The following is a 23619-nucleotide window of genomic DNA, read 5'->3' on the forward strand; positions in this document are numbered from 1 at the left end:
ATACGCGACAAAAAATGACGCACGTGCGTCTAAAAATGAAGCGTAAGGCTGAAAAACGACATATAATGCCCTTAAAGAACCATTGTCCCTGAGCAGTATCTGCCACACTGTACCTCCGAAAATTGGTTAAGTTTAAAACTATTTCGAAACATATGGATGCGGGCTCAAATCTACTCCTGTTCGCTGAAAAAAATGACGCGCAGACTGTATGCGTGAAAATATTTTGACGCATGATGATAAAAACGCCCGCCATTTTAGACAGGAAGTGATGTAATAGGATATCCTGTTTACAGAATAGGTACAGTGGGCGTACTTTCCCTTTCACTTTGCAGTCTGTGATATTTCCTGACTGTGTGGCTGTGTCTCAATTTGTCTCTGTATATTTAGTGAATTTGTCTCCTGTGTGATCTTTTTATTGTCTTTTTGTGATTAAAAACTTGTTGTTGTATCCTGTCTGAGTGTTTTTTTGTGCTCATTTGTGTTGTAAAGTATTGTCTTTGTTTTGTTGGGAGTCTGTTGGGGGTAGTGTTAGTTTGGGTATAGTTGGGCTGTGTTGTAGTTTTTTTTAATTTTTCCTATCCTACTTTCCCCCTATTCTCCTTTGTTCCCCTTTATCCCCTATTTCTCTATTGGTACAAATATGTTGGGTAGGCATCGTCTTGGCAGGATGGAAGAGGAGCTGCTGGGTGGATTCATTTGGCAGGTGTGCCATCTCCTACCCCTAATGATTGAGGCAGGTGGGCTTGTGATACAGGGGTATCACACTGAGTCACGGAGGCTCCGGTGGGCAAAGGTGTTGGATAATCTGCAAAGGATTTATAAGACACCCAGAAACGAGCACCAGCTGAAGAACCGCTGGGCTGACCTTGTCTCCAGGGAGCAAGATCTTCTGGACCACCTGGGGATTGTGATTGGTGGCCCTGTTGGTGAGTACAAATCATGTTAATGTGCACGTTTAATTGCGCTGTAGTGACATCAGCTGATTTTTACAATATCTGCCGGCAATGTTATTGAGTGTGTGGAATGCTACTGAAACATACAGGGTCATATTTCTACTTTGTTAAAGACCACAATTGCTAGCTGTTAGGAAGCAAGAGCTTCGCAAACTTACTGAATACATCTGCATTATGTAAGTTAGTGCCGCCTTTGTGTCAAACAGCAACACAAATCAGGAGCCAATTATGTATAGATATAGGCCACAGTTGCCTGTGAGGTATAGAAATTTCCAACTCATTACCATAATTTTTTGACGCAACGGCTAGACTGACTTTCTAAACACAACATGAGGCTGCAAATGAGTGCAGGCTTCACGTGAATTGATGATAGCAATGTGGCTCGAACATATGTCTCATGTGTGTCTGGTGAGTGTGTAAGGAAATCGATCGTGGAAATTCCAAAAATCTTAGGGATTATTGTGCCCCTCCTTCATTTCGGACACATGTCTGATCTGGATTTGGACACATAGGTAACAAGTTCGAGCTGCGCTCAGCTAACATCTTAGACTGGTGTTTGGAGTTTGGAGTGCCACATTTTGATTAGGGATGGCTGGCCAAAGGTATGCACATGGGTTCATATCTCTATGGTTGGTGCAACTCATCATAGCTGTGCCACATCAAATGAAGAAACTGTAACAAAATGAGGGCTAACAACTGTCCCTGACCCTCTGTACAATGTACCTGTGTGTCATAAATTTGTCATGGTCACAATGGCTGGTTGACTGGTAATGCAGTCCTCACGGAAAGTGGCTTTGGATGTCTCTCATGGATACACATGATGAGACGAATACACTCCATGATTACATCTGCTCACTAATGAAGGAGCATGTTTGCCAACACATGATAGCTAGGGTCACTGCATGTGTGCAGATATGTGTGTATCACTCACTGGAGACCCATGGTATGTACATGTTTGCCGTGGTATTTAGGATGCAGTATCATCATGTCTGAGAGGCTTTACTTTCTGATGTAATCTTGCACATAGTATTTGTCTTTGGAATTGTTGTACAGTGCACAGACATTGAGCACATTTCTCCCTTCCATGTCTTACAGGTGGACCGGCACCCTACACTGTTGGTGAGGTGGCTCGATTCGAGGACCCAGACAACTCCAGTAAGTGTTGATATGTCTGTTATGTGTTGTGTTTGCTGGTGATGTGTGATGGACTCCTGTGTTCTGGACACATAGCAAGTTGTGATGTGCTGGCCAATCATTTGTTTTGTTCCATGAGTGGAATATCATTTTATCACCATCTTTGAGTTGGCCAATCCTTATCCTATTGTCATATTGTGGTATTCTAGGTCAGTCCTGTACGCACGGCAATGTGAATAGGGATGAGTCATGTGGATAAAACTTGATTCAGAAAAAGTCGCACTGGACCATATTAGTGAATTAGTCAGCCAGTCAGACCCAAATTCTCCCAGAATGGGGATGCCAAATGCTTACCCACAGACTTCTGCTTCCCTATTCACTAATGTACTTATTGAACTGTATGTTAAACTTCCTAGCAGCATGTAGCTCCACATGTAGTGCTACAAGTAGGTGGCACTTGAGTGCAATGGCCTAGGTGTGCATGCAACTCATGGCCAGGGGTGTTCTTGCATCTCTGTGTTTGTTGTAAATCATGGCTTACTGGTAGTAAATGATGTGGACAAAAGTCTGCATTTCCAAGCATGAGTGTCGATGGGATTGGTCAAGGGTTAGCTGTCTCCTATTTGGAGATCCTCCTTACCTGTGGTGTGTGTGCTGGGCCAAATACATGTCCAGCTTTCCTAAGCTTCCTGGGTGTCCTTGGTTTTAGAAATTATTAGTTGTTAGTCCACCCCCCTCAGACACAGGCATAGGTTTGTGAATAGTGTACCTAGATCATGTGGCCCTAGATTTCCATCACGTACAATGACATTTGTAGCCCTGGCAGTGGTGGAGGATGTGCAGCATGATTGTTAGCTGACAACTGGCAGAACTATGATGCCAAAATCATGCCTTTTGTTAACCATCTTGCAGGGTTTGGATGTGCTATGTGTGATAGGACCTTTGTAGGCTGGCTTGCCATGTACTTCCTCAGGGACAATCGATGATCTGTATGATGATATGAGCTGTTACAAGTACAATAGATGTATTGTCTGATTTACTCCTTGTGCCATTTCACACAGTGCAGAACCTAATGATAGATTTTCTATTTGTCTTAACAGCTGCAAATATGACTCCCATCCAGGTCAGGGAGTTTCAACGGCGGGCAATGAGATACCGCCACATCCTTGATGTTGAGTCTGGGTACCGAAAAATGGCCTGCAGATATCGCCATGAACGAGCCTCTGGAGCCTGGAGGGCATTTGCACAAGGCGGCCCTTCTTTGCCTACCACAACCACCACCAGCACCACTACCACCCAGGTGGCACCACCAGCAGCTGGGACCGTTGCGGGACAATCCACAGCAACTGCTCCTGGCCCAAGCTAAGCACCACCTTCAGGGCAGCCCACAGCCATGGACACAACACAGGCCCATACTTCCTCGGCTGGCACCCAGACCACCCCTGGTGCAGCCATTTACCCTGCTGCTTTTGCACAAATGCAATGGAAATTGGACCGTGTCGTTGGGAAGATGAGCAGACTGCAGCAGGAGGTGCGAAAGATCAACCGGCGGGTGCGTTCCATCAAGAGGACCCCCCGGAGGGCCAACCTGTAGACAATGAGACGGACATGATTCCCTCCCCTCCCTCATCTTTCCTGGTTCTTATACTTTGTGGGTTTAGGGGGCTTAGTGTTAGGTTTGTATAGGCTGTTAGTTTAGTTAGTGTTAGTGGGTGGGGGGTCCTGAATATTTCTACTGTTTATTTTTAAGTGTGTGGGTGGGTGGGGGGGGCAATGTTGGGTTTCTTGTGTTTTTACAAAAAAAAATATATAAAACAAAAAAATATATATTTGTTTAGTGTAGGATAGTATGTGTTTAGGTTAGTATCTGTCATCCTCCATGTGTCCCGTCTCATAAGAGGGGTGGGGGGTTGATGTTTAGAACGTTTCGTTAAATGTGATAAGTAAGTTTAGCTTAGGTTAGTTAGGGACAGTTGTGGGTAATGAGTAGTTAGAGTAGATTAGGGTAGGTAAGGCTTTTCCCAGAGTTTTCACTTCTGTTTTTACTGTTTAATAAATATGTAGGTAACCCTTTACAGTATGTGCCACATGCTTGTAGATCGGGGCCTTGGCATGAGTGTACAGTGTCTCTTTTGTATTACATTTTGTGTCCTATGCTGCAAACAAATCTCAACTTAGCTGTAACATTGGCAGCTACCCCAAAGCTACTTAGGTAAGATTCGGCCATTCATTGCAACCACCAATCACAGTTATTATGGATCCCAAAGTGTGTATTTTTCATGATGTATGTTTTCAATGTCACATACTGTGCTTCCAGATTTAGTATTGGGGGACACTGGGTTATGTCTGACTGCAGTCTCATGTCCAAGGAAACCCTTATAAGGTGAGTGGTAGTATGCTCTCTCGTAGTATAGTGTACATAACTCACATAGATCATTTGTTACACTGTTCAGCATGATTACTTATTTGGATGTAAACTCATACACCTCCATTCATGCAGTTTGGTGTGTGTTAGCTTATATTTGTCAGCAATGTTACATGCAATAGTTTTGCATTGAAGCAACATTTTGAAGGCACTATTTTCTGGTTTTGACATCCCTTGAGGAAGCGTTAATCTGTCCAACACAGCATTATGGTGTATAGTTTCTCTTTTCCTCAGAAATTACCCACAGGAAGGGCAGAGTATGGTAGAATCCAGGCCACTGTGCATAGTTATCAGCCCACATTACTTCAGGACAGTTGTATTGACAATCTATGATAATTGACAGGAGGCAAAATTCACTGATCTACCGCACGGTTGATGTGTCACATTACACAGAGACAAATTGCTGGTGTAAGTGCTATTTATTGAAAAGTGCTGTAGTGCTATATGTACATTGTCCATGATTGTGAGTCCATTATAGTGACATCTTCCATTGTGATCCTACACAAGTGCAAAAGGATATGTCATTGGACATGCTGGGGTGAAGTGTCAGACAGTGCAGAGGGACAGGACTTGCCAATGAGTTAGTGAGAGACAATCACTGGGCAGGCTGACAAGATAAACAGCGGTTTGCAGAACAGTGCTTGAGTACTGTTGTTGCAAGACTGGCATGTTACAAAGCGCTGGTCCTTTGTAATAGGTGGCTATGTGGCAGGGACTAGTGCTACCGGGTACTTTTACGTGTGAAGGTGATCTGTTCCTGGTCTTCATCTTCTGATGTGTGTGTTGCCTCCTCTGCCCTTGTTGGTAGTGGTTGTGGATGGGCAACACACACCTCAGTGTGTGTATAGGTGTGGAATCAGACATCCCGGTAGCTGCTACCTGTGGGGGTCTTAAGTGCAGTACTGCTGCAAGGAGAATCTGCTGGTTCTTAAGAATAGCAGCCACATCAAGATGGTAGGCAGCCAGGTCGACCCTGAGGGGTTCAATGTTGCATTCGTGCACGCGTTGACAGGATTGCTGTTGTAGGTGTTGGGTCAACTGTATTACAACTGTGCTGATTTTACTTCAGCCTTTTTTCTACTTCCTGCAAGATAGTTGTTCGCCCTTGCATAGCTGCTGCCTGTTCTTCAGTTGACATCATGCACGAACACACCCCCTCTAGGCTGGCTGCCATATTTTGCATCCCCACCCGCACCTCTTTGGCAAGCTCCCGCTGTACTCCGACTACAGTTCTCTCAAAGCTGGTGCCAGTGTCGTCAGAGTCCTCAGATGTATTGGAGCTGGCAGGTCGTACAATTGTGGTGGTGGGTGGATCCTCTGCGATGGCTGCTGTATCTGTGCTCCTCCTTGTGACTGAAGGTGGGGTCAGGAGGATTCCAAGGACCTCTTGGAGGGTCTGGTGACTGATGTTTGTCAGCTCGTCATCCATGTCAGGTAGTCCTGGACAGGCATATCCGCAGGAGATCCATCGTCCTTTGCAATGAAATACGGTACAATTAGTGTGTCTGTGTTGTGGCATTTGTGATGTGACATGCCTTCCTTGTCATGATTTTCACATTGTGATGTTGGTTCCTGTTCATTGCTCCAGTCTTTCAGATGGGCATTCTCCCAGGTCTATGCCCCACCTGCATGGCACATGTATTGTGGTCAGTTTGTGGACTTGTCACCATCATGTCCTCTAGGTGTTGGTTCTGGCCAAATAGTGAATTGCCACCTTCTTGACCTACTCAACCCTCCCCCTACTTCCATTCTCATGGTGAGGCATTTCACTGGCTGTGGGGGAGCTCTAATGGCACTAGCAGCACACTAAACAATCTGGACCTGCCCCAGTCACTGATCTTTCACATCCACCTAAATGTAGTTGAAATGTAGCTTATACTATGTACAGCATTGTTATGGCCCAATATGGATGTCAGCATTGGTAATGTGTACTGCTGATGTTGGTGAATGTGTGGTACATTGGATTGCCCTGATAATCGTAGCAGTGTCCTATTTCCTCCTCTGACTGTGCAGGTGTATTTCAGTGACCAGTTACATGTGTCTTCCCCCTCAATGCTGTTGTCTGAGCAGTATGACATTTGGGATGTTGCATTGTGACCCAGGCACAGGATGGACCCTGACATATTCAGCATGGGTGTGACATTACTGCTGTGTACCTCCTAATGTGGATGACATTGGCTGATGATTGCGGCAACTATGGGCATTCACATTTGACAAGACTGGAACATTTGTCTTGATTTCAGGGGATTGTTAACATTGTAATCCTAAACCCTCTAATTTGGGTGTGTATGATCCATGGGGACGTTACTGCCATTGGCTACTTGACCAGCACATGCAGCAGAGGTGGTAGTGGCAACTGTTGTCAATGTTACATTCCAGTTGTCGGTATGGCTAGAGGTTGTTAATTGGGCCCTAGTTAATGTAGGGAGTATAGTGGCTGACGTGTGACGGTAGTCAGTTTGACATTGTGCCCTTCCCTCCTGGCGTGGCTTTACCTTTGCAACATCGTTGGCATGGCAGCATACCCCCATGGAAAGGTTGTTGGTGTTGTGTAGTGGTGTGCCCCAGGTTTCCTCTGAACGGGCCATGCCCCGTGCTGTGCCCCTTTACCCATGCCACTCCATGTATATGATGACTGTTCTGCGTACTTGTCCCACACTATTAATCTTGTCAACAATTTGTTTCCATATTGCCTCTCTCCTACTGATTGGCAACTTTGAGGTGACAAACAGTTGGTGCTGGTGTTCCGTCACCTCTTTAACCAGGATTTCCTGCTCCTCTGCACTGAAGCGACACTTTCTTTTCTTCTTCTCCCTGTCTGGGTCTTGTGTGGGTCCTCCTGGCTGGTTACTGGTCTGTTGTCATCTTCCTGGGGTCTGTACAAGCATGTGGGATCCATTTTGGCTCTACTCTGCACAAATGGCTGTGTTTGCAGCGAGTTTTGACGCTATTGCATTAAAAAACACTGCATATCCGGTTTGCGGGGTCATAAATCGGCTCACAGTCTTTTCCGCTGCATTAATGTTGTTTTCCTTTACGACATGACGCTGTGATGTGCAGCAAAGAAAATGACTCACACCTGTGGTTTGCGCCGCCGTGCGTCAAAGTATGAATTTGACGCCCGCACGGCGCACAGAAATGGTGTTAGCCAGTGGTAATATTTTTTACGCGAAATGCTAAAAATGGGCCATAGTGTTTTATTTACGTTTTGGCACGTACATGATGGAACATTATACTATGGGTGCTTGGAACCTCACTGACACATCAAAAGTTTTCATTTTGTCACTGATGATATTTTCTTTGTTTTCAATAATTACAGAATTTCTGAGCAAACAGAAGTGGCAAATGAGCTCTGGATGTACTGTACTGTATTTCAATAATTAATATTCTATCTAGTGGGAATTTGAAGAATTATTTTAAAGAGGAGGTTTACATGGTACATATTGAAATTATCCTATCAGAAAGTTATGCCACGCCACTGCCAGATATTCATTTACTCAAGGAGTTTTGTGAGGGACATAGGTATCAATGGTACAGCAAGCTCACTGACACCGTGACCCAGGGGCATTAGGGCACCTCAGTTATGAATGTGGTTTACAACCCAACCAGGAGGTCATTTTCCTTACTTACATCAAGTCAGATGGCACCCTTGGTGTGTGTTTTGTAAAGTGCTGCCTTTAGCTGTGTGATTCCTCCAGAGCAAAATGGATTTTCATCTACAGGGAGTGCAGAATTATTAGGCAAGTTGTATTTTTGAGGATTAATTTTATTATTGAACAACAACCATGTTCTCAATGAACCCAAAAAACTCATTAATATCAAAGCTGAATATTTTTGGAAGTAGTTTTTAGTTTGTTTTTAGTTTTAGCTATGTTAGGGGGATATCTGTGTGTGCAGGTGACTATTACTGTGCATAATTATTAGGCAACTTAACAAAAAAAAATATATACCCATTTCAATTATTTATTATTACCAGTGAAACCAATATAACATCTCAACATTCACAAATATACATTTCTGACATTCAAAAACAAAACAAAAACAAATCAGTGACCAAAATAGCCACCTTTCTTTGCAAGGACACTCAAAAGCCTGCCATCCATGGATTCTGTCAGTGTTTTGATCTGTTCACCATCAACATTGCGTGCAGCAGCAATCACAGCCTCCCAGACACCGTTCAGAGAGGTGTACTGTTTTCCCTCCTTGTAAATCTCACATTTGATGATGGACCACAGGTTCTCAATGGGGTTCAGATCAGGTGAACAAGGAGGCCATGTCATTAGATTTCCTTCTTTTATACCCTTTCTTGCCAGCCACGCTGTGGAGTACTTGGACGCGTGTGATGGAGCATTGTCCTGCATGAAAACCATGTTTTTCTTGAAGGATGCAGACTTCTTCCTGTACCACTGCTTGAAGAAGGTGTCTTCCAGGAACTGGCAGTAGGACTGGGAGTTGAGCTTGACTCCATCCTCAACCCGAAAAGGCCCCACAAGCTCATCTTTGATGATACCAGCCCAAACCAGTACTCCACCTCCACCTTGCTGGCGTCTGAGTCGGACTGGAGCTCTCTGCCCTTTACCAATCCAGCCACGGGCCCATCCATCTGGCCCATCAAGACTCACTCTCATTTCATCAGTCCATAAAACCTTAGAAAAATCAGTCTTGAGATATTTCTTGGCCCAGTCTTGACGTTTCAGCTTGTGTGTCTTGTTCAGTGGTGGTCGTCTTTCAGCCTTTCTTACCTTGGCCATGTCTCTGAGTATTGCACACCTTGTGCTTTTGGGCACTCCAGTGATGTTGCAGCTCTGAAATATGGGCAAACTGGTGGCAAGTGGCATCGTGGCAGCTGCACGCTTGACTTTTCTCAGTTCATGGGCAGATTTTTTGCGCCTTGGTTTTTCCACACGCTTCTTGCGACCCTGTTGACTATTTTGAATGAAACGCTTGATTGTTCGATGATCACGCTTCAGAAGCTTTGCAATTTTAAGAGTGCTGCATCCCTCTGCAAGATATCTCACTATTTTTGACTTTTCTGAGCCTGTCAAGTCCTTCTTTTGACCCATTTTGCCAAAGGAAAGGAAGTTGCCTAATAATTATGCACACCTGATATAGGGTGTTGATGTCATTAGACCACACCCCTTCTCATTACAGAGATGCACATCACCTAATATGCTTAATTGGTAGTAGGCTTTCGAGCCTATACAGCTTGGAGTAAGACAACATGCATAAAGAGGATGATGTGGTCAAAATACTCATTTGCCTAATAATTCTGCACTCCCTGTATAATCCCTGCACTGTACAGTAAATTCTCCATTGCTGCCAAAGGCTTTACACTATATATTTGTTAATAGTTTAATATTTAATATAAGTTAGCTTTCACAGCTTTGAAGTTCTATTTGCAAGATTATATCATAATATGTGTAAATTGATTAGTCTTGCACAATGCAAGCACCATGATGATTTTAGGCATATCGTGCACTACAATTACCGTAATACATCTAGGAGAATGTTGCTGGTATGCCAGGCAGGGCGCTCTTCTAGCAGCCCAGCAGCAAAAGTTGCTCTCTGCTAAACTGTAAGACAGCACATAATGCATTGTGTCAAAACTGACTGCCAGCACAATCAACAATTAGTGCTAAGTATGTTATAATCTTATAACAAGTCATCAATGTGACATCATAAAGAGTTTACTCTCCTCTAGATGCTTAATATATTAATATAACTAACTGACACTTCATTTAGGAGCAGCATGAAACTAAAACTGCTCTGTGATTTAACCAATCACATTGCAATGGTGTGCGAAATTGGGTTGTTGCTTGAGAAGGCTGAAACCTTACTCAAGCAACAGCCACAAACCTTGTCAAGGTGAACAATAAAAAACACTATGGCCCATATTTATACTTTTTGACGCAAAACTGCGCCAACGCAGTTTTGCGTCAAAAAAATTAGCGCCGGCTAACGCCATTCTGAAGCGCCATGCGGGCGCCGTATTTATTGAATGACGTTAGCCGGCGTTAGCCGCCGGCGCTGTCTGGTGTGCGTTAAAAAAAACGACGTACACCAGGCAGCGCCGGCATAGGGGGAAAATGGCGTATGGGCGTCCACAAATGGTGCAAGTCAAGCTGAGGCAAAAAAATCGCCACAACCCGATTTGCGCCATTTTTTTACGACGCCCATCCCCCATTGAAATGACTCCTGTCTTAGCAAAGACAGGAGTCATGCCCCCTTGCCCAATGGCCATGCCCAGGGGACTTCTGTCCCCTGGGCATGGTCATTGGGCATAGTGGCATGTAGGGGGGCACAAATCAGGCCCCCATATGCCACAAAAAAAAAAAATTAAAAAATACTTACCTGGACTTACCTTAATGTCCCTCGGGTGGGTCCCTCCATCCTTGGGTGTCCTCCTGGGGTGGGTAAGGGTGGCAGGGGGTGTCCCTGGGGGCAGGGGAGGGCACCTCTGGGCTCATTCTGAGCCCACAGGTCCCTTAACGCCTGCCCTGACCCAGGCGCTAAAATCCGGCGCTAATGCAGGTTTTTTAGACCCGCCCACTCCCGGGCGTCATTTTTTCCCGGGAGTATAAATCCGACGCATATGCATCGGAGTCATTTTTTAAGACGGGAACGCCTACCTTGCATATCATTAACGCAAGGAAGGTGTTCACGCAAAAAAATGACGCTAACTCCATGAACTTTGGCGCTAGACGTGTCTAACGTCAAAGTATAAATATGGAGTTAGTTTTGCGTCGAATTTGCGTCGAAAGAAACGACGCAAATTCGGCGCAAACGGAGTATAAATATGCCCCTATATTCTCTGTGATTATCCCTCAGGTAGCTTTGCACAAAAGCTTTACTTAAAGGCAATGTGTAAAGTATTTATGCAGCACACAAAAAGTAATAAAGTGAAATCACTCTACAAGAAAATCCCACACCAATTTAGAAAAATAGAGTAAAATACAATAAAATATTTGACAACAGAATGACAAAAATCCTACCAGTAGAACTGGAGTTACGAATTTCTAATTTTTTTATGTGAAAAATAGTGTCTAAATGATCAAAGCACCAACTATAAGCATCTAGTTATGAAAGAGTGAGGCAAAGTCGAAAGGTATGACTGACTACGATGGAGGGTAGTTTGATATAGGAAGTGAATTGGGCACGGTCTGCCTTACATTTGGACTTAAAAGAAATTTTATAAAAAATGTAGCAAGGCAGACAGCAGGTGGTGTTCGAGGAGCAGGTGTTGGGAGCTGCTGGATAAAGTTGTGGTGAAATCGGACTTAGGCCCTCATTACAACATTGGCGGTATTGACTGCCTACCGCCACGTCGACGGCAGCCAACATGCTGTCACCGTGGCTACCAGCTACTCACCCGCATTATGACCGTAGATGGAATTCCGCCAGAAGGCTGGAGGAATACCGTCAATGGTCATGGCGGTGGACAGCAGTAAGGTGGCGCTGCTATCAGCAGCAGCGCCACGCCAGGGAAACACCGCTGACCGTATCATGAGTAATGATACGGCCTGGCGCTGTTTTGCTGGTGGACGCTGCTGCTGACAGAAGTGCTGCATCCTGTCTCCTGCCGGAGAACCCCCTGCAAGCAGGTCAGTTGGGTTCTCCGACAGGAGTAGGGGGCTGGTACCAAGGGCCCTGATCCCAGAGAAGGTCCCTAAGGGCTGCAGCATGTCTTATGCCACCCTAGGGACCCCTCACTCAGCACAGACACACTGCTTGCCAGCTTGTGTGTGCTGGTGGGGAGAAAATGACTAAGTCGACATGGCACTTCCCTCAGGGTGCCATGCCAACCTCACACTGCCTGTGGCATAGGTAAGTCACCCCTCTAGGAGGCCTTTCAGCCCTAAGGCAGGGTGCACTATACCACAGGTGAGGGCATAGGTGCATGAGCACTATGCCCCTACAGTGTCTAAGCAAAACCTTAGACATTGTAAGTGCAGGGTAGCCATAAGAGTATATGGTCTGGGAGTCTGTCAAAAATGAACTCCACAGCTCCATAATGGTTACACTGAATACTGGGAAGTTTGGTATCAAACTTCTCAGAATAATAAACCGACACTGATGCCAGTGTTGGATTTATTAAAAAATGCACACAGAGGGCATCTTAGAGATGCCCCCTGTATTTTACCCAATTGTTCAGTGCAGGACTGACTGGTCTGTGCCAGCCTGCTGCTGAGAGACGAGTTTCTGATCCCATGTGGTGAGGGCCTTTGTGCTCTCTGAGGACAGAAACAAAAGCCTGCTCTGGGTGGAGGTGCTTCACACCTCCCCCCTGCAGGAACTGTAACACTGCCCCAGGGCACTCCAGCTAGTGGAGATGCCCGCCCCCTGGACACAGCCCCCACTTTTGACGGCAAGTCCAGGAGAGATAATGAGAAAAACAAGGAGGAGTCACCCACCAGTCAGGACAGCCCCTAAGGTGTCCTGAGCTGAGGTGAACCCTGCCTTTAGAAATCCTCCATCTTGATTTTGGAGGATTCCCCAATAGGAATAGGGATGCGTCCCCCTCCCCTCAGGGAGGAGGCACAAAGAGGGTGTAGCCACCCTCAAGGACAGTAGCCATTGGCTACTGCCCTCCCAGACCTAAACACACCCCTAAATTCAGTATTTAGGGGCTCCCCAGAACCTAGGAAACTAGATTCCTGCAACCTAAGAAGAAGAGGACTGCTGAACTGAAAAACCTGCAGAGAAGAAGGAGACACCAACTGCTTTGGCCCCAGCCCTACCGGCCTGTCTCCCCACTTCTAAAGACACTGCTCCAGCGACGCGTTCCCAGGGTCCAGCAACCTCTGAAGCCTCAGAGGACTACCCTGCATCTAGAAGGACCAAGAACTCCCGAGGACAGCGGCTCTGTTCCCCAAAGACTGCAACTTTGCAACAAAGAAGCAACTTTGAAACAACACATGTTTCCCGCCGGAAGCGTGAGACTTTGCACTCTGCACCCGACGCACCCGGCTGAACTTGTGGAGAACAAACACCACAGGGAGGACTCCCCAGCGATTACGAGACCATGAGTAGCCAGAGTTGACCCCCCTGAGTCCCCACAGCGACACCTGCAGAGGGAATCCCGAGGCTCCCCCTGACTGCGACTGCCTGCTTCAAAGACCCGACGCCTGGTAAAGACTCAGCATCCGCAGCCCAAGGACCTGAAGGATCCGACCTCCAGTGCAGGAGCGACCCCCAGGTGGCCCTCTCCCTTGCCCAGGTGGTGGCTACCCTGAGGAGCCCCCCCTTGCCTGCCTGCATCTCCCATTGAAACCTATTGCGAACCCGACGCCTGTTTGCACACTGCGCCCGGCCGCCCCGTGCCGCTGAGGGTGTAGTTTTTGTGCTGACTTGTGTCCTCCCCGGTGCCCTACAAAAACCCCCTGGTCTGCCCTCTGAAGAACCGGGGCACCCCCTTCTCCATTGAAGCCTATGTGTTTTGGGCACCTCTTTGACCTCTGCACCTGACTGGCCCTGAGCTGCTGGTGTGGTAACTTTGGGGTTGCTCTGAACCCCCAACGGTGGGCTACCTTGGACCCAAACTTGAACCCCGTAGGTGGTTTACTTACCTGCAAAAACTAACAAACACTTACCTCCCCCAGGAACTGTTGAAAATTGCACTGTGTCTAGTTTTAAAATAGCTATATGTCATTTATGTGACAACTCTATATGCTATTTTGCTAATTCAAAGTTCCTAAAGTTCCTACCTGAAATACCTTTCATTTGAAGTATTACTTGTAAATCTTGAACCTGTGGTTCTTAAAATAAATTAAGAAAAGATATTTTTTTATACAAAAACCTATTGGCCTGGAATTGTCTCTGAGTGTGTGTTCCTCATTTATTGCCTGTGTGTGTACAACAAATGCTTAACACTACTCCTCTGATAAGCCTACTGCTCGACCACACTACCACAAAATAGAGCATTAGAATGATCTCTTTTTGCCACTATCTTACCTCTAAGGGGAACCCTTGGACTCTGTGCATGCTATTTCTTACTTTGAAATAGTGCATACAGAGCTAACTTCCTACAGTACGTATATGTTGTGTGTTGTGAATGCATGTGTGCGACAATGTATGTTGGTGTGTGTTGCAGTGTGTCGGTATGTATGTGTGCATGCGTGGGTAGATGTGGGTATGGATATGTGTATGAGTGTGTATGTGTGTTCGGGTGGGTTTGTAAATGTGCGGGGGCAGGAGAGGGAGGAGGAGGGTGGGGGAGGACTCAGGGGAGGGGGGAGAGAGGAGGCCATGGTTTTCGTGGCAGTATGCTTGCCACGAAAACCATGGTGGTAGGTGAGATCATAATCCAAAAGGTGGGATTGTGACAGCCGCCCGGCTGGAGACTGAAGTCTCCAGCCAAGCGGCCATTACCACCCTGGCGGACGGAGTGGTACATTGTTTGGCTTGAGCCAAATGTCATAATTTGGGAAAAAGTACAGCCAGCCTGTTGGCAGTACCTTTCCCCAAATTACCTCCGACCTCCAGGATCGAAATGAGGACCTTAGTCTCCACCGGGACAAAGCAGCAGGCTGCACTACTTAAATTGGCGAAGAACCATGTTTTAGACCTGAAAGCCTTAGGGTGGTCTTCCGCCAATTTTTTGCCTGCCTGCATGCCTTCGTTTTTCTGATCTCATTTTTGTTGGCTTTAGGACTTTGCACATTTTACCACTGACCAGTACTAAAGTGCATGTGCTCTCGTCCCTAAACATGGTAACTTAGGCCTATACCCAATTGGCAAATTTAACTTACCTATAAGTCCCTAGTAAAGTGTACTAGATGTGCCTAGGGCCTGTAAATTAAATGCTACTAGTGGTCCTGCAGCTCCTACTGTATCACCCACATACATAACCCCTTCAACATGTTTCAGGCCTGCCAATGCTAGGCCTGTGTATGCAGATTCACTGCCACTTCGGCTTGACATTTAAAACTACTTGCCAAGCCTTAAATGCCCCATCTCTTACATATAAGTCACACCTAAGGTAGGCCCTAGGTAACTTATAGAGAAGGGTGCTACGTAAGTAAAAGGCAGGACATGTACTTATGGGTTTTACATGTCCTCTTAGGGAAAAGCCCTCAAAGGTGTGTTTCACTACTGTGAAGTCTGCTCCTCTCACAGCCCAGCATTGGAAAGTCCCTTGTTTGGTTTTAAGAGGTAATTTCTGATCTGAGAGGACTAGACTTGTCCTTTTTGGTATGGTTGGAATGATAGTGAGAAATCCTACTTACTGGTGAAGTTGGATCCTACATTACCATTTCAGAAATGCCACTTTTAGAAAGTTGGCATTTCTCTGCACTTACTACTCTTTGTGCCTTACAGCCTGTCTCCTGTCCACATCTGCCCTGTGCTGGTTGACAGCTCCCTTTGTGCATTCCAGCCAGACATCCATAAACACGGGACACTACGCTGTTTCTGCATTCATCTGCATACTGATGGGTCTTCCTGGGCAGGAACGGTGGACTTAACTTCAACGACCAGTGGCCTGCCCTCCCACAAAGGACTGATAACCCCTCAAAGGGCTCCTGGCATACAGGGCTGGTTTGGAAGGGGAACTTGTGCACTTCTAAACCACTCTTTGAAGTTTCCTCCACTACAAAGGCACTTTTGGGTATATATACTGGGTCTGTGAACCAACCAAATCAGACACTTCAGGACCTACAGCTGGACTCTGTCAGAGGGACTGCCTGGCTGCCGAAAGGACTCATAGGGACTGCTTCGCTAGAAGGACTACTGGCCTACTTGTTGCTCTGCTGCCTGCTGACCCCTGACTCTGCTGGAAAGACTCTGCCTTCCACTACAAGTGCTCTCCAAGGACTTTGATTGAGCTTGCCTCCAGTTCTGAAGTCTTAGGGCTATCAAAGACTTCACAGAAGAGAAAGAAAATCCGTGCATCGGAAAATCGTCGCGTCTGGAAAGTTTGACGCAACACCTGCCGGATTGATTCACCAACTGTCTCGCGGCAGAAGGATCACTGCATCACCTGACAGACTGATGCAGCACCTGTTGCCTCTGCACAATGCATACTGGATTTTCCAAGCATCATCCCTGGGCATCAAAATATCCCTGCACCACAGTGAGGAACCAAGGCTGGGCTACCGTAAACCAACCCATCACAATGCATCGCCTTTGACACACTGGAAACATCGATGCATTGCTTTACTTTTCAATGCATCTCCTACTCTGCGGCCCTCTGAATCATTATTTTTGATGCATCTTAGGTGCTGTGTGTTAAAAGGATACAACCACTGATTCTTTTGGTTTGAGGCTCATCTAAACCTTCAAAAAGTGATATCTTGACTTATGCATATTGGAATTTTGTGGTTTTGGTCTTATTTTATTCAGATAAATATTTTCTATTTTCCTAAACTGGTATGGATTACTTTTTGTGGTGTTTTCTTTGTGTTACTGTATGAGTTATTGCATAAATACTTTACACATTGCCTCTTAAGTTAAGGCTGCGTGCTCTGTGTGCTAAGCTACCAAAGGGTGAGCACAGGATAATTTTGATTGTGTTGTGACTTACCATGACTAGGATTGTGGTCCCTACTTGGACAGGGTACATAACTCTGCCAACTGGAGACCCAGATTCTAAACCGCTTCAATGTATTTGTCACTACTATTAGGCCTATCTCTCTCATGGGACACCACTGGGATTACCTTATTACATTTTATAAGTGTAATTTTTAATTGGGAAGGGATCGGGTCCCCAGGTTTGGTGTCTCTGGGAACACAATTTAAAATCACAACTGATGTTGAAGTCATATTTTAAAGTTTAATTCTGAAAATGCTGCTTTTAGAAAGTTGACAGCTTCTTATTTTAGTCATTTGAACCTTCTAACTGCCTCTGAGCACATCTGGGATGGGTGACGGCAGGGCTATGTGCATCCCCTCTAGGCAGCCTCACACAAAGGGTGCTTAGGTGTGACTGATGGGTCAGCCACATCTTGATGGGCCATCCTGAGCAGGATGGGAGGAAGGAGCTGAGATTTACACCTGAATAGGATGTGTCCTGTCCCCAAAGAAAGGGCTGCGTGCCCCCCAGTAGTGAGTCTGGAGCCAGAGCATGAATGGCAGGGATTCTGTGCACTTCAATGGCATCTCTTTGAAGCATTCCCCACTTCAAAGGCACAACTTGGTATAAGTACTGGACCTCAGACACCCCGAGCTCAGTACACTTCTGAAGCTGTGGATACACTCTCAGGAAGAAGGACAGCCATGCTTCTGCAAGGACTGATGCTCTGCTGGACTGCTGCTCTGGAAGAACTGCTTTCTTGCAGTGCTGACCTACTGCCCTCCTTGCCTGGGTGAGAAGGGCTGTACCCACACCATTTGCCTCCTGTTCTTCTAAAGTCTCAGGGACACAAAAGACTTGTAACTCATCACCTACAGCACGTAGTCTCTGCCATCTGTGAGTCTTGCCCTGCCTCATGGTTCTAATCTAGTCCTGGGCACTTGGAAGAGGGTTTTCATTGCTGCTCCAGTCCAGAACCAACACATCTGGACTGTTCCACCACTTGAAACTGATGCATCTCCCTTGACACCAACACATCACCACTGCTGTGAGGATTGGGAACATCACATCGCCAACTGTGTGGCGCTTCACCTCTAGTTCTGACACAGCATCACTTTTGTGCTGTTCAGGATCGATGAATCGCCTACATCCGAAGGATCAATGACAACATACTGCCTCCCATGCTCCACGCATCTTCCTCGACGTCAACGTAACCAAGGTACTGTTCAGTGGGCCAAGGCTGATGCCTGTAACTGACCTGCACTCCATCATGGTCGGCCTGACTGTTCAGATTTGACCCGGCCTAGCATGACCAGATAGCCCCAGTTTGTGCTTTATGCTCTTAAGCACTACAGGCCAGTTTATTCTTTAAAATTTGACATTTCAAGTTCTACCTTTTGGATTTTTGTCATTTTTCTTTTTGTGTGGTGTTTTCACTGTTTTACTGTTTGAAGTGTTGCACAAATACTTAACATATTGCCTCTTCAATTAAGCCTGACTGCTCTGTGCCAATCTACCAGAGGGTGAAAACAGGTTAATTTAGGGTGTGTTTGTGACTTAGCCTGACAAGGAATGTGGTTCCTGCTTGGACCAGGTGTATACCTCTGCCAACCATAAACTCATTTTCTAACAGGAGAGGTGAAGACAAAAAGTTTGGGTGTGACAAGTCCAACAATAGGTATAGAACTGCTCTGTGATTCAACCAATCACACAGCTGATCATTTTAAAGCAAGCATGCCTTTAGGTTTTGCTAAATTATGGAGCTGATTGTTTGTGCCTCTTACCAACACTCTTTATTAAAATGCCAAGCCCTGAAGGGCCCAGCAACAAAGTCAGAGTTGATGCTATGTAACTTCCTGTACTGTCATCGCAGCCAAATGAAGTGTGCCATCACATATGCCACAGCTCCGTATTTTATAAAACGTAATACACGGAACAATGTTCTGTCTCTTTATGTGTGATATGACTGCAGAATAGAATCACAAAATGGTAGGAATTACAAGCATATCTCACCTGTCCCGATTTTGCGTTTTCACAGACATAGGTGTCGTAGAAGCGGGTAAACTCAGGAGCATTGTCATTTACGTCCAGGACTTTCACTGTGACGGGAACTGTTCCAATCTGGGTGGGATTGTCTTAAAAAGAAAGAACAATCAAAAATGAGACACAAACAATTTCGCGAGAAAAAAACTGTAGTGTCTTAGTGCAGCAGAAGCAAATTAAAAATGCCTTTTACAATTAGATTGAGATCTAGCTCTTTTTGCTAATGCTTTACACGTTTTAATCTATGACTTTATTTATGTTACGGTAAATAAACATCACTTAGCATTCAGCCATAGAAACTAGATGATAATGCTTGTCAGGTGCTCTGGAAAATAGATGTTACTAAGTGATATCTCCTTCAAAAACAAATTGATTGCATCTTTCACAACTGAGACATGATTTCTGGAAATATCTATTTCTGACGTTTAGTTCTTGCGATAACAATTTTATCTGAATTATACTTCAAGGACAGTTTGTTTATAGGAGCAGCAGATTGCAACGCAGTGAGGATTACACAGCTTCTCCAGTACTCGTCTATGGCTGAGATCAATTGGAATATAAACATTACAAAAATTACTACACAAGGTCAGGCGTTTTAGTTTTAGGAAATCACCTGACTCCCATATAGCAGAAATTGATAAAAATGATAGTAGGACCATCACGTTGTGGGACTTGGTGTGTGGACTAACTTTGAGCCTAAATTGTGATCTAGACTTCTCAAGCCGGATCCTAGTTATATGATTCTGTGTGGATTCCTTTATTACAATGAGCTCAGATGCCTTTTCTGACACTTCTGGGAGAGTGTAGAATCTCAGTATCAAATAATATGTTTGTATTATGTTAAAAGGCTTGGGGGGGCAGATTTATCAATGTGCTGATGCAGTGTGACAAAAAGTGACACTAAATGACACAAAGGCTTTATTTAGGATATGTTTTTCAGCACATATCCTGATTTGTGCTCAAAGTCACCCTAAAGTAACTCAAAGTGGTGATCTGTCCTGATTTGCACTACTTTGGCTGAAGGGGGTATCTCATGGGTGCAAAACTAACTCCATATTTATACTTTGGCGTTAGACACGTCTAGCGCCAAAGTTCCTGGAATTAGCGTCATTTTTTTGCGTGAACACCTTCCTTGCGTTAATGATATGCAAGGTAAGCGTTCCCGTCTTAAAAAATGACTCCGATGCTATTGCGTCGGATTTATACTCCCGGGCAAAAATGACGCCCGGGAGTGGGCGGGTCTAAAAAACCCGCATTTGCGCTGGATTTTAGCGCCTGGGTCAGGGCAGGCGTTTAGGGACCTGTGGGCTCAGAATGAGCCCAGAGGTGCCCTCCCTCGCCCCCAGGGACACCCCCTGCCACCCTTGCCCACCCAGGAGGACACCCAAGGATGGAGGGACCCACCCCAGGGACATTAAGGTAAGTCCAGGTAAGTATTTTTTTTAAAAAATGTTGTGGAATAGGGGGGCCTGATTTGTGCCCCCCTACATGCCACTATGCCCAATGACCATGCCCAGGGGACAGAAGTCCCCTGGGCATGGCCATTGGGCAAGGGGGCATGACTCTTGTCTTTGCTAAGACAGGAGTCATTTCAATGGGGGATGGGCGTCGTAAAAAAATGGCGCAAATCGGGTTAAGACGATTTTTTTGCCTCAGCCTGACTTGCCCCATTTTTGGATGCCCAAACGCCATTTTTCCCTACGCCGGCACTGCCTGGTGTACGTGGTTTTTTTTCACGCACACCAGGCAGCGCCGGTCGGCTAACGCCGGCTAACGCCATTCAATAAATACGGCGCCCGCATGGCGCTTCAGAATGGCGTTAGCCGGCGCTAATTTTTTAGGCGCAAAACTGCGTTAGCGCAGTTTTGCGTCAAAAAGTATAAATATGGGCCTAAATATGGTAGAAAGGGTTTGGCACAAAAAAAGCACACCTTCTCGAATAAGGAATACTGTTGGAAAAAAGTTTATTTTCTCTACATGTTTCCGACTTTACATGTGTGCTGTAATGTACAACATACAAGCAAACGTGGGAAAATTTGAACTATATCTGTATTGTGTTTTATGCAGAAAGGTTATTCTTCCCATACAAAAGCTTAGCTACACAGGAAGCACATACCTATGCACTATGGTGCAGGAGCTTCTGCATGACATTTAGCTTCCTAAACTGCACCAGCAAAGGGGAACAGAGAAACAATGCAATATCCTAATAGATAGGGAATTGTTCTGCTCTCCCCTTTTGACACAATGTAGATTAACTTCGGTTGCTGCACCCCATTGCATCAAATATAAGTAAATTTGGCCCTGGCAATTTATCCAGCATTTTTATCGGTATCCATCACTCACTCATCTCCATGGCTAGGATGGTGATATTGTGCCAAGAAGCATCTTCTCTGTCAAGTGGCCGTGCGGTCATCAGGGCTCCTGTTGTTATGTCAACATAGAAGAATCTTCCAGGGTCACTGCTTCTATCTATGGAGTACCTGCAGAGACAACATAGAATGCTGCATTAGGGCAACACAGTCACCAAATAAAAGGCCATATGACTATAATGCATATCAACTTTGTTTTGGTACCCAGCATATATAGGATAAGAAGCAAAATGATTCTTTAAGTAAAAGTTGTCAATGGTGGTAAATTACAGATTTGGTTAGATTAACTCTGTGCTAAGAATAACTCCACAGCTATTGTAATCAAATCAGAGCTGGGAGAACATGCCACAAGAATACTTTTCAGTGTGCAGTGAAATATTCTGTAAGTGAAATATGTTTCCATACCAATCTAAAAATATTTTCAATACACGTATGGAAGTAGGCATCACTACCTCGTTGTTTAGCTCTGATGCATAATCACTACTGATGTTGTGCAATTTGGCTTTGGTCCTACATATTTTACATCTACTCAGAATTGATCTTATTTTGAGTTTCAAGTGACACAATTTTTTGCAATACTTTTTATTGCTGGTAGGAAATGATTTACAGCTAGCAGTAGTCTTTGCATCCCCATCTCTTCTCCAAACCCACATCAGTAATCAGTCAGACTGGACATTGAAATACTTTCACCTTCAGTGACAAGCGGTACTTACAAACCAGCACTCTGTAAGATTTACTATGTCACGCAGACCCACCTTGTGCGGCTCTGTGTGGCACTGTAGCTCTGGAGTAACGCAAAGCAATGCAATTTGCTGTCGTGCGTTACTCTGCTTTGGGCAGGCGTTCCATAAGTGGAGCATGGGTGTTTCCCCACATCCCCCAATGGTTTTTGGTGATTTCCCAGATTTACTAAGAATAGTAAACATGGAGATGCATCAAAATGCTATGCCTTTCCAAAGAAGGCATAACGTAGATAAATGTGTTTATTTCTCCTTGTTTTTCCTCTATGTGTGATGCATTCTGCATTCAAATGAAAACCACAAGTACCAACTTTGCATTCCGTCAAACAAATATCACAAAGTGAATTTATGGATCTGGTCAAAGCACGCAGGTCTTCTGACCCTTGTCCAAGACACATTTTAAAGAAAATTATTTTATCTACCTCTGCTGTCACACTAGTCAGAATAATCATCAATAAGTCTTTAACTACAGGAATCTCTCCAGAAGACCTAAAAAAAGCATCCATCCATCCATTAATTAAGAAAACAAACCCAGACCCGCATGACCCCAACAACTACAGGCCAAATACAAATAGACCTTTCCTGGATCAACTGATATAAAGGGCAGCATAAGCCCAGATGTCATAATTCATTGAACATAACTCCTTACCTTCAGACTACTAAACTGGATTCTACTCAGGAAGAGGAACAGAATTCACCCTCATCTGGTATGACCTTAAAACACAGTAGAATGTCATAGAGTTGTGGCACTACTCCGCTCAGACCTTTCAGATGCATTTGACACAGTTGACCATGGCACCCTACTACAAAGACTCTACGAAGCCATCTTAGAGGGGAATGCTCTCAACTGGATCACATCCTACATTCAAAAAAGAACAAATGTCATCCATACACCCCCGTTCTCATCCTCAAGGCTCAATCATCTCACCCATGCTTTTCAACATATTCATGAACTCATTACGGCTATGATCAATGAATTTCAGTGCACATGCTACCACTAGGCAGATGACACACAAATACTCCTTAAACTAAAATGTCCCAAAACTCTGGAAACTCACAAATCTTCAATTGACTCAGAGCCATTAATCAGTGCATGGCATGGAACCATCTCAAGCTGAATGCTTCCAGAATGGAAATACTCACATGTGGCAATTGGGAAAATTATGACCCACTCTGCGCCTGGCCTGACGATCTGGGACCTCCTCCTAAAGTATCTAAAGGAGTAAGAAACCATGGTATTACCATGGACTCCAAGTTAACAATGAGTGCCCAAGTGGACAAAATAGCAAGATCAAGCTTCATCACCATGAAAGCCCTGTAATGCATCTTCCCCCACCTGGGATTTCTGCACAAGGTCCAGGCCACTACCTCTCTTGTACTGTCTAAACTGGATTACGCCAATGGCCTAACTAGACTTGGCATCCTTAGTGTGGTATCCCCTAATGTT

The 23619-nt window shown here is 45.1% G+C and overlaps 1 protein-coding gene across 8 annotated transcripts in view; it reads right to left on the reverse strand.

Moving 5' to 3' along the window:
- The window catches only part of CDH20 (cadherin 20), a 1654453-nt gene that overhangs the window by 41038 nt on the left and 1589796 nt on the right, over positions 1-23619 (reverse strand). For all 8 annotated transcript variants that reach the window (XM_069219506.1, XM_069219508.1, XM_069219509.1 and 5 more), the window contains 2 exons: positions 21407-21543; positions 19034-19155 (listed from right to left, as the gene is read on the reverse strand). In XM_069219506.1, the coding sequence (XP_069075607.1) occupies positions 19034-19155; positions 21407-21543 (259 nt within the window). The remainder of the gene's footprint in view (positions 1-19033; positions 19156-21406; positions 21544-23619) is intronic.

The sequence above is a fragment of the Pleurodeles waltl genome, chromosome 2_2 (assembly GCF_031143425.1).
Source record: "Pleurodeles waltl isolate 20211129_DDA chromosome 2_2, aPleWal1.hap1.20221129, whole genome shotgun sequence".
Lineage (NCBI taxonomy): Eukaryota > Metazoa > Chordata > Amphibia > Caudata > Salamandridae > Pleurodeles > Pleurodeles waltl.